The following is a 16043-nucleotide window of genomic DNA, read 5'->3' on the forward strand; positions in this document are numbered from 1 at the left end:
ATGGAATAAAGACAGTCTCTTTAGCAAATGGTACTGTGAGAACTGGACAGCAACAAGCAGAAGAATGAAACTAGACCACTTTCTTGCACCATACACAAAAATAAACTCAAAATGGATGAAAGACCTCAATGTGAGACAGGAAACCATCAAAACCCTAGAGAAGAAAGCAGGCAACAACCTCTTTGATCTCAGCCACAGCAATTTCTTACTCAACACATCTCCAAAGGCAAGGGAATTAAAAGCAAAAATGAACTATTGGGACCTCATCAAGATAAAAAACTTCTGCACTGCAAAGGAAATAATCAACAAAACTAAAAGGCAACCGACGGAATGGGAGAAGATATTTGCAAATGACATATCGGATAAAGGGCTATTATCCAAAATCTATAAAGAACTCACCAAACTCCACACCTGAAAAACAAATAATCCAGTGAAGAAATGGGCAGAAGACATGACTAGACACTTTTGCAAAGAAGACATCCAGATGGCCAACAGACAACATGAAATGATGCTCAACGTCACTCATCATCAGGGAAATACAAATCAAAGCCACACTGAGATACCACCTCACACTAATCAGAATGGCTAAAATGAACAAATCAGGAAACTATAGATGCTGGCGAGGATGTGGAGAAAAGGGAACCCTCTTGCACTATTGGTGGGAATGCAAACTGGTGCACCCACTCTGGAAAAGTGTGGCGGTAACTCAAAAAATTAAAAATAGAACTACCCTATGACCCAGCAATAGCACTGCTAGCAATTTACCCAAGGGATACAAGAGTGCTGATGCACAGGAGCACATGTACCCCAATGTTTACAGCAATGCTTTCAACAATAGCCAAATTATGGAAAGAGCCTAAATGTCCATCAACTGATGAATGGATGAAGAAGATGTGGTTTATATATAGAATATAGAATTCTATGTATATAGAATACTACTTGGCAATGAGAAAGAATGAAATCCTGTCATTTGCAGCAACGTAGATGGAACTGGAAGGTATTATGCTAAGTGAAATAAGTCAGTCAGAGAAAGACAGATATCATATGTTTTCACTCATATGTGGATCCTGAGAAACTTAACAGAAGACCATGGCGGAAGGGGAGGGGGGGGAAAAGTTACAAACAGAGAGGGAGGGAGGCAAACCTAAGAGACTCTTAAATACAGAGAACAGAGGGGTGATGGGGGGGGTGGGGGAGAGGGGAAAGTGGGTGATGGGCATTGAGGAGGGCACTTGTTGGGATGAGCACTGGGTGTTGCATGGAAGCCAATTTGACAATAAATTACATCAAAATAATAATAAATAAAGTCTCTGGTCTAGTTGTTCAATACTGGGCATATGGCCCAAGGCCCGCTGTTCTAGCTGGCTTCAGATAATATAAACAGGGATCTTGCACTGTGTGATCTGAAGAAACACTCTTGACCTAGTTCATCACTTCAAGTAATTACATTTCCAGAAAACTAGAGGACATGGCACAAATTCTCCCATCCCTGAAAGGTCCCTAATCTTTCCTAACCTTTTCCAGTTCAGGATATATAAGGGAGGTATTGATTTACATATTAAATGCAAGATGAGACATAATTCAGTACACTGTTGTACTTAATATATAAGAAGATGGAACAAATTAAGGGTCATTAATCACAAGAAGTAAATAAATGCACATCTGTTATTTCTCAAACAGCTGGTCTTGGCTACTAACACATACAAGATGCCTGCCTCTTCCAGAGAAAGGCAGATACAACTACATATGGGTACACTGTCACGGATGTTTGCAAATACTACTGTCTTGAAATGTGCCTTTACTGGCCCAAAGTGCCATAGTTAACTGGGTGTGGCAATACAGTTGCCTACCCAACAGCCATTTGCCCCTTACCCACATACAGAATCCCAGAGAATTCCTGGTGGCAGTGTGCCAGCCTTAGGGAATTAATCATGATCCTCTTTGTTGTATACTCTCTCCCAGCCTCCCCTGTAACTTGGGGTGGCTCTGTGTGACCCCAGATCTGGTCAATAAGATGTGGGGACTGGAGTGTCAACAGAAGAAAGCCTTCATTGCCTCCTTCCTTTCTGGTTGGGTCACTGTTGGAAGGATGTGATGCCTGAAGCTGCAAGAGCCTTCTTTAAGACCACGAGCTGACTAACACAAGGAGGAAAAGCTAACATGATTACAGGAATATATATTTTATAAATTAAGGTCATGTGGTACATACATACAGTGAAATATTACGTAGCCATTAAAAAAAAGGAACTCTTGGGGCATCTGAATGGCTCATTGGGTTGAGTGTCTGACTCAGGTCTTGATCTCAGGGTTGTGAGTTCAAGCCCCACATTGGGCTCTGCACTGGTTGTGGAGCCTACTTAAAGATAAGTAAATACAGTCAGGCTCTGTTCTGACAGCTCAAAGCCTGGAACCTTGTTCAGATTCTGGGTCTCCCTCTCTCTCTGACCCTCTCCTGCTCACACTCTGTCTCTCACTCTCAAAAAATAAATTAAAAAAATAATTAAAAAATTAAAAAAAATAATACTGAATGAGTGAATAAATGAATGAATGATTGTTTTAAAAAATTGGGTGCCTGGCTGGCTCAGTCAGTAAAGCGTTCAACACTTGATCTCACTTGAGTTCGAGTCCCACAATGGGCATAGAGCTTACTTAAAAATAAATAAATAAATAAATAAATATTTCCAAACTTAAAAAGAAAAGAAAAAAAAAAAAAGCTCACTTTCTTCCTCTTGTGGTATAAGGATATGATACCTGTGCAACCTAGCCAGATATGGCTACAGGAGGGAACCCAAGTAAGAAGCTAACAAATGGGAGGACAGTGGCAAGAAAATTAGAAAATGGATCCTTTTGTTATGTCATTAAATTCTGGATCAAAATGAACTTTTTATTTTTGAGAGAGAGAGAGAGAGAGAGAGAGAGAGAGAGGCAGAGAGAATCCCAAGCAGCCTCCACGTTGTCAGCACAGAGCCTGATGTGGGGCTCAAACTCACAAACCATGAGATCGTGACCTGAGCTGAAGTTGGACATTTAACTAACTGAGCCACCCAGGTACCCCTGGATCAAAATGAACTTGAAACCCATCCTACCTCTTGACTTTTCAGTTACATAAGCCAATAAATCCTCTTTATTAGTTAGCTAGTTTTAGTCAGATTTTTTGCTACTTGCAATTGAAAAAGCCATAAGGCACGTTCTCCTCAGATCCAAAAATCTTCACCTCCCTACCCTTTCAATCATTCACTCCATGGCGACTCAACCTAGTTCCTGTCTTCCTCTATGTCCTTTGAAATTTTCATCTCAAAAGCACTATTTTCTCCAACTACAGCTCTGAGATCTCCAACCATCTTACCTCTTCAACCTCATTGAGACTCAAGCCTGTTAGTGACTTTTTACATTCTCTCAATCTAATAGAATTTTTTTTCCTTTTTTTCTTAGTTGTTTTGTTTTGTTTTTTGTAAGCTCTACTATGGGGCACCTGGGTGGTTCAGGTGTTTAAACTTCTGTTGGTTTCAGCTCAGGTCAGTTTCATGAGTTTGAGCCCCATGTTTGGCTCTGTGCTGGCTGAGTGGAGCCTGCTTGGAATTCTCTCTCTTCCTCTCTGCTCCTCCCCTGCTTGTGCTGTCTCTCTCAAAATAAATAAATAAACAAACTTAGAAAAACAATTTAAAAAGTAAGCTCTATGCCCAACGTGGGGCTTGAACTCACAACCCTGAGATCAAGGGCCACATGCTCTACCCACCGAGCCAGCCAAGAGCCCCTAATAGGCCACTTTTATACTCACTCCTCTATTTGGCCTGGACCACAAACCCTCTTTTACTCATACTCTCAACTTCCTTGCCTCTGTGTTCATCCATCATCCCTACTCCACAAAACTCCAACCCATTATCATGCCAGCTGCCTCTTTGCTCTGGCTCAATCATCCAAGCAGCTGAGTACTGTTGGAAAGAGGAAGTAACTGCCTCATGAATTGGTATCGCTACAAATTCATGATCTCCTAGTACACCCACCCTCCATGCTGCTCAGCAAGTTTATGTAAGAACACAGACTAGGCACTCAGTAAATGTCAAATGAGTATTTGTGAATGGTTTCCAGGAAACTGTCTCCCACTTTTCATAGCACCTATTTCAAACCTTCACTACTGTCTCAAGCTATCTCTTCCTACTTCCTTTTTTTTTTTTTTTTAATGTTTATTTATTTTTGAGAGAGAGACAGAGTGCAAGCAGGGGAGGGGCAGAGAGAGAGGGAGACACAGAATCTGAAGCAGGCTCCAGGCTCTGAGCTGTCAGCACAGCACCCGATGAGGGGCTCGAACCCACAAACAATGAGATCATGACCTGAGCCGAAGTCCGACGCTTAACCGACTGAGCCACCCAGGCACCCTATTCCTACTTCCTCTTCCAGCAAATCAATCATCTCATATTCTAATACATGGCAAAAATACATGGGATCTCTCTCCATATTCCTAATCCCCAATCCATCTCCTTATCAACTTACTAGTATCAGTGTCCATCCTTGACTCTTCCCTTTCAGTCAGATAGCCATACATTTTACAGATCGTTGAGTGCCCAGTACACGCCAGGCACTGTACTCTGCTTGGCCCTGGAAAGTGTATGTGTGTTGGTAGTGAGAGGTGACTGAGACTTAAAAGACAGAGGCAACAACCTGAGAAAAGGCAATATGACACTGAAGATCTGAAAGATAGTAGGTGTGGCTGGTACACCACTGCTGGGTTTTGTGGGTCAACTAAAGATTTAGTCTTTATCAGAATACATGGATGGATTCTAGGTAGATGACATGATCAAACGCACATTTTGAAAGATCACTCCTCTTATTAAAGCTGTACTTACCTATGTTAGTTTGTTCTCTGTCCTTCCCAGTAGCTAAAAAGATTCCAAATAGATTCCCAGGCCCTAACACAGACCTAGAGTCAGAATCTTTGGGGGCAGTCTGGAAGTCTGTCTGTTTACAAAGCTCCCAGGAGATGCTGAAGAACAGCTAAGTCTGAGATCCACTGTCTTAGAACATTAAAAAAATGAAACTTAGCATACAAATTTATTTTTCTGCTTGTATCTTGCATCTAGTCTGAGCCTATCAAAATGGGTCTTGGAAAAGACTATAAACTACCCGTCTACCATAAAACATTCTTTTTATCCTCCTTCTTTCTATTATGGGTTACCATGAATACCACTTCCTGGTCAAAATGCCAAAGGACCGAAGATATTTTTCTTAACAAATTCTTTCCCATTTACATAGGAAATAATGTTCTCTCTTCCTAAATGATTATACATCTTAACACATTAGCTAGTGTTTAAAGAACTAGTTAAGCTCTATGGGGTGAACCCACAATTACAATTAAGCTCTACAGGGTGAACCACAATTATTCAAGTAACTGAAGATCTATAGTGCTGTGTGATTCCTAAAGTTGTTCTATTAGGGTTTTGCTTTTTTTGTTTTGTTTTGTTTTTTAGAGAGCATAAGCAGGGAAGATGGTCAGGGTTGGAGGAGAGAGAGAGAAAATCTCAAGCAGGCTCCATGCTGGGGCTCAATCCCATGATGCTGGGATCATGACCTGAGCCAAAATCAAGAGTCAGACACTCCACCCACTAAGCCACCCAGTAGCCCTGTGCTATTAGGTTTTTTAATGTGCATTTTTCTTTTAAAGATGTGCCCTTCCCAATTATGTTCAAACTAATCTTAGAATAAATATGCAATTAAAAAAAACATATTAGTCACATGCTACACGAGAAAAAACAGATTTGTCACAGAAAATCCACATACAGGCTGTATAGATCACTTATGCCGAGTTAAGATCATGATCAGTTCAGTTTGCATTATTTATGATTAAAAGACAAGAATAGTACAAAAAATGAAGGACAGTCCTCCAATCTGTTTGCCAAGAGTCCTCATCTTTTCTCTTTGCTCTACTTCTCTATAAAGCAGACAAAAATGCCAGAAAGTCAGATGATGCCATAACTGCTTTAACTTGGCAAAATGCCAAAGAAGGCTACAGACAGACCAAGAGGAAGAGGGGAAAAAAAAAATCAGATAAACTACCTCCTCCAAATCAACTACCGCAGACATTTTGAAGGACACAAAAAGGCATCTGTAATGCAGTTCTTCCCCAGCCTTGTAACCAAACACTTACGACAAATGTATTTCTTCTTGCTGCATCTCTTCATGCCTAGTAATGATCCTTTACGGGTGTAAAATGGGGAAATGCCAACTATTTCATATGTTGGGAAGATTAAAGGACATTTATTTCACGAACGCTTATATGCTACTTACTCTGTGCCAGGCTCTTCTATTTTACAGATATTAACACATCTAATCCTCCCAACAGCCCTATAAGGTAGGTACTACTATCCTTATTTTACAAATGGAGGAACTGAGGCACACATATATAACTAAACTTGCTGGAGTTTATGAGCAAATACCTGGCAGAACCTGGATTCCAATCTAAGCGGAGTAGTCTTGAGCTCATTTTGCCTTAGCACCCCCTTTGCTACAGGAGATAATTTAGCCCCTCAATTGAGCAGTAAGGGCTTGCTGGACGCCTCCGGGGATAGTTGCTAATATCCCCCCCTTCATCATCATTGTGGTTTCTGTTACACAAGCCATAGAAGAGTAGTGCTCTTCGGAGCAGCTTTCCCCAACCAACAAACACCACTTACTACTGCCGGTGAAGTTCATTTAGGCCTCACCCTCCCGACCTCTTAGGGGCTTTCTACTCTGATCCTCTGTCTGCACGCCCACGTAGCCCCAGCCTCCAGCACCAATGGCGCGGCCACGACATTTACTGACTCGGGGCCTGACTGGGTTGGTTCCTTCCCAGCATGGGGGGTGGGGAGGGTGCTCTGATAATGGTGTGGGGAATGAGATGTCCAATGCTGGCAGAGGTGTCACAGACTGAAGGTCTGGAGGGCTCAGCCCTCCAATTCCTGGCGGACCCGTGAGGTCCCGATGGGGTGCCGGATGCATACGCGTCCGCTGTATGGAGAAACTTCACCTCAGGAGAAACTGAGGCAGGAGACCAGGCTTAATTCCAAATCTTAACCTATACTTCAACTACCAGCTCATTTCAAAAAAAAAAAAAAAAAAAAAAAAAGAGGAGGAAGAGGAAGAAGAAGGTGAAAGAGAAGGAACAGAAGAAGAAAAGAAAAACTTTGAAGGTACTGTTCCAAGACACACAGCAACTCAGTAGCCTCTGCTCTCTATCAAATCACAAGAATAAGAGAAGGAGACCGCACCCCTCTCTCCCGGCAATGCTTCCCATTGTGCCTTCCATCCAGCCGGCAGCGGCTTCAGCCTTCCCCCCGGTTCGGCGTTCTCCCACCGGCGGATCAAGGGAAGTATCCCAGCCCACACTAAGCGGGGAACTCACGGCTAAGCAAGGGAGATATCCTGGCAGGGGCGTGGGGGGGGGGGGTGTCTCACGGTTTTAGGGTCAGGGGAGGGGTCTGTAAATTGCTCATTGCCTTTTAGGTCCGGAACAAGAAGGGCGCCAAAAGATCTTGAATCACCAACCGCTGCCACCTGCCGGAAGCCACTGCTTGGGCGTGTTTCTCCAGCTGGAGAGAGGCATATCCCGTGAGCCCGCGAGCGCATCCCGTGAGCCCGCGGTCGTTCGAGGACTACGGCTCCCGGCATGCTCCGAGGCCTCTGGGGTTAACCCTTCGGGACCCGCAGCCTCCCAGCGCCCCGCCTCCGCCCTTACCTGGATCCCGCAGGGTGAGTTTTTGGCAGCTGGGGAGGGATTCTTTCCTTTCATCTTTCCTTTCATTTAAGCTTTATTGAAGGTGTGCGTGTGCGTGTGTGTGTGTGTCTGTGTGATTGTAATTTATTCTGGAAGGGTGGAATGATTCTGATTTTTCTAAAATGGGACAATGTTCAGTAATGAGATTCAGACGCATTTTTGCAAGTGGAAGACCGGGCGCCAACTCTCTGAACCCCAGGATCTACGTGGAATCACTATCTTCCTCGGAATGCTGCCTAAATCCTTTTCTTCCTTACCCCTAGAACAAAAGTAGCTAGCAACACCTCCTGTATACCTATGGCCTCTGACTTAGACCTTACTCTAGTGTCCCCAGCAAGGTTTGGAAGCTAGCCCCAGAGTCAGGGTTTTTATTGTCCCTTTGGTTGGGAGATGAGTACCCGTGGAGCCCATAGGACCTCCCACATCCTTTCAGATTAAAGATTTTAGAATTTAGGCCCTTTGGGTCTCAGGGCCTACCCTTCCCTTCAGGTGCACCACAGAGTCCCTGTAGGTTCAGCAGGCACTCTGCCTTTGTCTGACTTGCATAAGCATGAGCTTGTGGAAAAAGGTATGGGTGGTGGGCGTTAAGCCAGATCCTGGCCCCCACCCTCATCCTTAAGACAATCCTAGGAACAGGAGACAATGGGGGTGTCACACTCCTCTTTCTATTACTATTCTTTATCTATATTGTGCACAATTACAGTTCTGGGCTGGGAGGGAGGGGGACAGGGACTGTAGGTATTGGGGATTAATAGACTGTGGGGTCAACTACCCCTACTCCTCATCGGTGTTAAGAGAGGCTTTTTTCCCACCTTTTACTGCTCTTGGACCCCCCCCCCTTTTTAAAGATTTTATTTTTAAGTAGTCTCTACACCTAATGTGGGACTCAAACTCACAACCCCCAGATCAAGAGTCACATGCTCTATGGACTGAGCCAACCAGGTGCCCATCACAGACCCCACTTTAACAATTCCAGTTCATAAGGCCTCCCTCCCTGCCTCAGCCTTGAAGAGTCTAAAGCTACTAGAAAAAAGGGCTACTCTGTGCCAGGGGGTTGAGGCCTGGAATGCCTGGATTCCCTTTTTTGCTTCACCCCTGTATTAATGTCTGTCACTGGCAAGCATCCTATCCTTATCCCAGAGGTTAACTCCCCCATTCTGGGCAGTTTCTGGCTTCCGTCCCCTGCCCCCAAAGGGGCCATTGTTCTGGCCAGCATTTGGGGCTGAGTGAACAGAAAAGAGAAGACCTTGGGGCAGGAGTCCTGAACCATAGGAGTCCAGGACAGGCCAGCATATCTCTCCTCTATCTCACCCTCCCCACCGCCAACTGGCTCCCTGCCCCTGCCCCCGCCCCTTGACATCCCAGACTCCCTGGCTATTTAAACAGAGATGGGTGCCCCCATCGGCACACTGTCCTTTGGCCACCGGACATCATGCCTCCCAAGAAGGATGTTCCTATGAAGAAACCAGCAGGACCCTCTATTTCCAAGCCTGCTGCCAAACCAGCAGCAGGGGCTCCTCCAGCCAAGACCAAGGCTGAGCCAGCACCAGCACCAGCTGTCCCTCCAGCCCCTCAGAAAACCCAGGAGCCCCCCATCGATCTCTCCAAAGTGGTGGTGAGTCCCAGGAAAGTGAGGAAGGAATTTGGAAGGGGTGGCACAGGGTGGGAAACAGCCTAGGGGATTGGGGTATCTGGAAGATAGGGAGTCAGCAGCATTGGAATGATATTGGAGATTCAGTCTCCCATTTGGAAGCATCAGGCTTATGACTCTGATGTCTTTGTTGTTCTCTCCCTATAAACTATAATGTGTGTGGGTACATGCACACATGCATACACACACACTCTCTCTCTCTCACTGACCCCCTTGCTGGAGGCAGGGATTGTGACATGGGGAACATCTGGGTTCTGAGGACAATTTCAAGGTGAAGGGAGGGAGCTGCTGCCTGTGCCTGACTGACTGTTCAATTCTAAAAGCCACAGCTCTGAACCCCAGGAGGGAAGGCTGAAAAGGACAGACTTGTTAGACAATCACAGCTGGGGGCCAGGGGTAAATTTAGCCTTTGTTCAGCCCCCAGTTATGTGAGGGATGCAGGGCTCAGGGCACTGGAGGGAGGGGAACAGGTGGCATGGGATTAACCCTGTTCCCAGGAAACCCTCCCCCCATAATTCCTCCTCTTGGGATTCTCCCAAGGTCCAGAGCTGGGAATGGGACTGAGGTGGCTGGGCTCCCAGCCTGGTCTCTTTGGGCCCCTCCCCAGAAGTGGCTGCCAGTTGGTTGGGAGGAGTGCTGGAAACAGATTGAATGAGCCCTGTCATCCCTCCTCACCTGCTCTTTTCTTCCACAGATCGAGTTTAACAAGGACCAGCTGGAGGGTGAGGAGAAGCTGGTCCCTTAAGCCCTACTGTCTAGTCCCAAGCCCATGGTCAGATCCTTTTTCTGTTCCCCTAACTCCGGTCCCAACCTTAAAACTTCCCATGCTAGTCGTCTTTGTGTCTCCTCTTCTGCCCAGCTTTAGCACATAGTTTCTGAACCTACTTTCTGTCGGGGGGTGGGGGTGGGGGGTGGATGGGAACCTCTGGTCAACACTGACCCGCTCCTTATACTTCAGAGTTCAAGGAGGCCTTTGAGCTGTTTGATCGAGTGGGGGATGGCAAGATCCTGTATGGCCAGTGTGGGGACGTGATGAGGGCCCTGGGCCAGAACCCCACCAACGCCGAGGTGCTCAAGGTCCTGGGGAATCCCAAGAGTGATGGTGAGGGGGATGCCTGGAACAGTGCGAGTTTTCAATGTGGTGGTGGAACTGAGGAATGTTGGCAAGGTCGCAAAGGATGCTGGGGTGGGTCTCTGGACTTAAAAAACTGTCAAACACAAGATAGAAAAACATCCTGGATGTTGAACAGAATGAAAGCCTTCGTGGTGGGAATGGGAGCTGGGTCCAAGGTGACTCTACAGTGACCTCTCCCTCCCCTTTCTAACTTCCAGAGCTGAAGTCCCGGCGTGTGGACTTCGAAACTTTCTTGCCCATGCTCCAGGCGGTAGCCAAAAACCGGGGCCAAGGCACATATGAGGACTACCTGGAGGGCCTTCGGGTGTTTGACAAAGAGGGGAACGGCAAAGTCATGGGAGCAGAGCTCAGACATGTCCTCACTACCCTGGGTGAGGCAAGGACCAGAACTCCTGTGGGTTGGAGAGAAGGGGGTGGACCAAGAAGGTTAGCCAAATAGGCAGAGCCAGGGAAGAATAATGGTCCTGTAGGTCATGGGCAGAAGACTGGGAAGGTCAGAGGGGGCAGAATCTAAAGGGCTTCTTCCTGCAGAAGGTAAAGTGAGGGTAGATGCGGATGCCTCCCAAAGGACAGAGGAAAGGGGATGAGCTGATTTTCTGTTGTGAAAGAGATGCTTGTGCTCTGTGATTTGGTAGCCCCTTAACCCTCTGGAATTCAGTTTCCCTCTGTCAGGGCTCATGCAGGTGAAATGGAAAGCAAGATGGAGGAACACATTCAAGGTGTTAGCATTACAAGCAGAGGATTCCTTCGGGGTTCTGTTGCTATGAACCAAGTATTCAAGGGTGGGAGAAGAGAAGCTATCATCCAGAAGAGAGTGGCCTGGTTTGGGAGGGAGGGCAGGCACTAAAATGCTGTGTCTGTGGCTCAGGAGAGAGGATGACCGAAGAGGAGGTGGAGACTGTTCTGGCAGGACATGAGGACAGCAATGGCTGCATCAACTACGAAGGTGAGGGGACAGGGGAGAGGAGGCAGAAGGCTCGCGGTATGTGGATGGGGGGACCAAGGGCCTGGATTATCTAAAATCAGATGGATTATCCAAGGGCCTGTTTCTGAACCCCTCTTGCTTCCTCTCTGTAGCCTTCCTGAAGCACATCCTAAGCGTCTGAGCTCTACTGGTACGGCCCTCCCACTCCGACTGGGGAGGCAAGTTTCCTATCCTTCCCTCAGTCTGGGTAGAAAAGTAGGGAAGTGCGTTTTCATGTCCTGGGGCGCGAGCGCGACAGGCCTTGGCAACTTTCATCTTTTTCCACAGATGCAGTGGGGCCAGACACTGCCCCTCCCCCCCTTCCCCGGCAGGCGGAAGCACGTTCCTGCCACTGGGAGGCCACCTATTGTTTCAAAATAAAGACACAGTTCAACCCTCCCTTGGCGTCCGACTCTTGCTTTCTTCAGAGGTGGGGAGGGAAGGGAGGGTTCTCCTCTCCCCAATCCGATATCCTCTGATCTTCCTGCTGCAAGGAGGAGCAGATTCCTTGTGCCCTACCCGATCCACTTCTGCAGTTTCTTCCCCTCAGGTAGGGCTATTCTAGAGGAAGGAGAAGCAGCGGGCCCCGCCCACCTCATTACTAATGTAGCAATATTATCTGCATAAGGCCAGACCAGGATTCTTATTGGCCGGATCAGCTGAGGGTGACGTCATTGGAACATACGAAGACTAGGGTTGGGCCGGGAGCCGGAGCCATTACTGCAGGAAAAGGTCCCGCAGAGCAGAGCAGTCAAGATGGTGGGGCCCGGGGCGTGGAAGGATGAGCGGGATGTGGGGCAAGAGGCGGGAAGTCGGGGGTAGGGGCTTGCAAAGGGAACCTGAGGGCTTGGAAGGTCGGAGGTGGGGTTGGAAAGTTTGGGGGCCTGTCCTGCCGGGAAGTGAGTGAGTCTCCAGCATGGAACAGGAGTTAGTGGTTCAGTTTGTGGGACTGGGATAGAAGCTTGGGGGTTTGGAGTTCAGATGCTGACCGCTCCCCTCTTCTCTGAGCAGTGTGACTTCACCGAGGATCAAACTGCAGGTAGGTAATCTCTGACCCCTACTGAGGTCATGCTTAGGGATTGGGACCCCCGCCTCTAGCACCTGTCCCATAACCCCACCTGTCATCTCTTCAGTACCCGCAGGGAAGTACTTCCTGGATTCCCTTCTCTTTCTGGATCCTCCATTTTCTTTTCTCACTCTTTCTTCCTCCCTCCCCTTGCACTCTAGATTCGAGCCCCAAGCCCCGGGTGAGTTTTAAGGTGGTGTGGGTGTGTGAAACAACTTGGTCACCTAATGCCTGCTGTGTGTGGAGTTTGGGGAGGGTGTATTAAGTTGCCTGCACTCCTCTGTCCCTTAATCAGCTTCTGCCTCTTTTCTCCTCCTGTGATAACTCCCCTCCCCCAGCTTGGATTTGTGAAGATTGTAAAAAGCAGTGACCTGGAATTTTGTGAAACTGGGGACGGGGAATTTGCCGAGGATACTTCATAGTTGTATCCTCCGAATGTCTCTTTCTGTACAGTAGGGGTGAGAAGTGGCAGGCTGGGATGACCCCTGTCCCAGGCTGCTGCTCCCACTTCCTTATAAGGACAGGACCCAGACAGGGCGGTGGCAAATTCCTGCCCTGAGTAGAGTTGTGAGGAGGCTGGGCAGGCTTGCTGTAGGCAGAGGGGGGGGCGTGTAAATGGATGTTACCACTCTGCCAAGGGGGGGGAAGAAGGCTGTGTCATTATGTGGGACACCTGAGTTGGGAGACAGGGACATTAGATCCCTCTTAGCGGACTTCAGTGTACAGTGGTATAAATATCTGGTTTCCTCAGCATGATCAATGTTCACTGGACAGAAGGGGATGTCAGGGAGGTTTTGGGTTAACCCCCACATGCCCAGTGCTGATGTGTATCTGAATCTTCAGAGTTCAAGGAAGCCTTCCAGTTGTTTGACCGAACAGGGGATGGCAAGATCCTGTACAGCCAATGCGGGGACGTAATGAGGGCCTTGGGCCAGAACCCCACCAACGCCGAGGTGCTCAAGGTCCTGGGGAATCCCAAGAGTGATGGTGAGGGTCTTCAAGAACAATTTCTCAGTGTGGTAATGGGCCTACAGTTCTTCAGCTGAGAGCTTCCCTTTATCTTCGTAGGCCCAGAACTCAAGCAGGTTTGTCTCAACTAGCAAATCCCACTGATCTCTCCTGCCTTGTGTGGGAGCTGCCTGCTCACTTGTGATCCCTGTAGTCTCCTCAGTTCTGAGAACCTGTGTGACTTTCCTTCCACCTTCTTTATGGCAGAGATGAATGTGAAGGTGCTGGACTTTGAACACTTCCTGCCCATGCTGCAGACTGTGGCCAAGAACAAGGACCAGGGCACCTACGAGGACTATGTCGAAGGCCTTCGGGTGTTTGACAAGGAAGGGAATGGCACCGTCATGGGTGCTGAAATCCGGCATGTCCTTGTCACGCTGGGTAAGGCTCTGCCCTTGCTCTTTGAGCAGTGCCGCCTGATAACACACCTGCTACCCAGTTCCCAAAATGTTTTTCTTTCCCTCTGCAGGTGAGAAGATGACAGAGGAAGAAGTAGAGATGCTGGTGGCAGGACATGAGGACAGCAATGGTTGTATCAACTATGAAGGTGAGGGATGAATTGGGGCTCTTGTGGAGAAAGCAGTTGTATAAGCAGGTCACGCCCAGTATTTGGGGCTTTCTCTGTCCCTGGGCTCCAGAAAGAACGAGGCAAGGGGCAGGGCCCAGCCCAGCCCAGGAGTGGGAGGCCACAGGGGTATGACAAGAAAGGAAGGGGTAATGTGTGAAGGGTGGGGAAAGAATGGGAAGTAAAATAAAGGGAATGTCTGTTCCCCCACCACCTGACCCCTTCACCCCATGTCTGTGTCTTGTCTTCACCATTAATGTCTCTTCCTTCCTGCAGCATTTGTGAGGCATATCCTGTCGGGGTGACGGGCCCATGGGGCGGGTACGGCTCCTCCCAGCCTCCCCTTCTCTAGTTGTCCTCCCTGGTGTTTTTCTTCCCAACCTTTGCTCTCTAGCCCCTGCCCTTCCCCTACTACCATCTGACTTCCTCCTAGCATGTTTCTGCATGGAGCTGACTGGGGAGGGGAGGGGTTCCTCAAAGAGGAAGACAGCCTGGGGGTGTGGTACCTCCTTTTCTCCTAAAATGGGCTCTGAGGTTTTGCTCATAGGGCCCAGGGTGCTGGTGTCTGGGAACTCACACCAGCCTGTCTCCGTCTTGCTTCAGGGTGATCCTTTGGCCCTGGCGCACAGTGGTTGGCATAGGGGGGGTTGGTTGCCTGCCCCATTGTGCTGCTATAGCTCAATAGTCTTTTCTTTTTCCTTCTGCTGGGCAGCTTGGAGGTACCCTAACCCATACCTCTGTCTTCTCCTACCAATGGCTGACAGTAGCTGTAGGTGTAGTTGAGAACTTTCCTGCCTCTGCTGTGTTCTTGCTGCTCGGGGAGAGGGTGGGGAAGCTAACAGCTGGTGGGAGGGAAGCTGGGGGCTGAGAGAACTGGGAAGACCCAAGGTGGCCTCTACAAACCCAAGGTTGGGTTCTGTGGGCACGTTCTTATGCTACCTTTGTGGTCTTGTGGTCTGCTGGCCCCTGGTGGACCCCTCCCCTTGCCCTACTTCCTGGCTCACCCCTCTCTTCTATCCACAGAGCTCGTCCGCATGGTGCTGAATGGCTGAGGATGTTCCTGGTGTGCCCAAGCCCCATACCTTTCCCTGTGTTGATACTGTGCATGTAGCTCTAAAGGCCTCCTAGGTCCTCTTGTCACAAGCACTTTTGCTAGCTTGTCTCTCTTGGATGTTATTTGCGTTCAGCATTCACCAAATAAACTTGCTCTGTGCCCCTAAGTGCGGTTCTGCTTTCCTTCCCAAGCAGGGTGGAGGGGGAGAGAGGGTCAATAGACCAGGGGTTGGGAAAGCTGGGAAAGGGCTTGAAGGATCCATCTTTGTCATTGAAGAAATGCTGGCCCCATTCATTTATGCTACAAAGGCTACCCCTTGGGGGATTAAAGAAGCCATGAATCCCTGTAGGACCAAGACTGGCCACCCTTGTTCTATCCTATCCAGCTGAGTCCTCTCCTAGCCCTCCAGCTGGCTAAACCCAGCCTTTACCCTCCCAAGCACTGAAGTCCTTTTGTGGAGGAAGCCCAGGGAGTGTCTGAATGGAGCTAAAGCCAGGCCATATTAGCACAGCCTGAGCCTGTCTGTCACCTTGGCAGGGCTAGAGGCCAATAATAACAAGTCTGTGAGATGCCTGCCTTCTTCCCGCCTAATAAGGGAAGGAATGGAGCCATTACTTCTGAAAGGATAAGTATACAAAATCTCCAGGTTGTGAGGATGTCCTTCCAAGTCTCAAACAGCTATTTTTAGGGCAGGTGAGAGCCTCTGCCCAGCTCCCATACCAGTACACAGTCCTGACCACTGTGCTGCCTTTAGCCTGTTGTGGAGAGAGGCCCAGTATCTGTGCCTGGCTTGCTCAGTGCCTCTCCAGCCCAGGTGCGAGCCCCTGGGAAGGACTCCTGGAAGACTCCC

General features: G+C 48.3%; 2 protein-coding genes across 3 annotated transcripts; both read left to right on the plus strand.

Annotated features, from left to right (window-relative positions):
* Positions 1-7526: 7526 nt before the first annotated feature.
* On the plus strand, positions 7527-11899 carry MYL6B (myosin light chain 6B). The gene is made up of 8 exons (XM_015085118.3): positions 7527-7725; positions 9137-9365; positions 10096-10123; positions 10360-10503; positions 10734-10907; positions 11405-11482; positions 11614-11679; positions 11789-11899. Exons 2-7 carry the CDS (start codon positions 9183-9185, stop codon positions 11640-11642), a joined length of 636 nt encoding a protein of 211 aa, XP_014940604.1. The 5' UTR covers positions 7527-7725; positions 9137-9182; the 3' UTR covers positions 11643-11679; positions 11789-11899.
* Positions 11900-12129: 230 nt separating this feature from the next.
* On the plus strand, positions 12130-15359 carry MYL6 (myosin light chain 6). 2 transcript variants are annotated; one of them, XM_015085119.3, is made up of 7 exons: positions 12130-12259; positions 12512-12539; positions 13410-13553; positions 13782-13955; positions 14044-14121; positions 14416-14460; positions 15163-15359. In XM_015085119.3, the coding sequence occupies exons 1-6, from the start codon at positions 12257-12259 to the stop codon at positions 14442-14444; spliced, it is 456 nt and encodes a 151-aa protein (XP_014940605.1). In that variant the 5' UTR covers positions 12130-12256; the 3' UTR covers positions 14445-14460; positions 15163-15359. The 2 variants fall into 2 exon arrangements, with proteins under 2 accessions (XP_014940605.1, XP_014940606.1); XM_015085120.2 differs by lacking the exon at positions 14416-14460.
* The last annotated feature ends 684 nt before the right edge of the window (positions 15360-16043 follow it).

The sequence above is a fragment of the Acinonyx jubatus genome, chromosome B4 (assembly GCF_027475565.1).
Source record: "Acinonyx jubatus isolate Ajub_Pintada_27869175 chromosome B4, VMU_Ajub_asm_v1.0, whole genome shotgun sequence".
NCBI classification, from domain to species: domain Eukaryota; kingdom Metazoa; phylum Chordata; class Mammalia; order Carnivora; family Felidae; genus Acinonyx; species Acinonyx jubatus.

Bases quoted from the DNA above. Each gene is read 5' to 3' on its own strand.
- MYL6 (XM_015085119.3), top strand. The intron at 12,540-13,409 runs GTAGGTAATCTC...CTGAATCTTCAG, and splicing joins CACCGAGGATCAAACTGCAG to AGTTCAAGGAAGCCTTCCAG. The intron at 13,554-13,781 runs GTGAGGGTCTTC...TCTTTATGGCAG, and splicing joins GGGGAATCCCAAGAGTGATG to AGATGAATGTGAAGGTGCTG.
- MYL6B (XM_015085118.3), top strand. From the start codon at position 9,183: ATGCCTCCCAAGAAGGATGTTCCTATGAAGAAACCAGCAGGACCCTCT. The intron at 9,366-10,095 runs GTGAGTCCCAGG...TTTCTTCCACAG, and splicing joins TCGATCTCTCCAAAGTGGTG to ATCGAGTTTAACAAGGACCA. The intron at 11,483-11,613 runs GTGAGGGGACAG...TCCTCTCTGTAG, and splicing joins TGGCTGCATCAACTACGAAG to CCTTCCTGAAGCACATCCTA.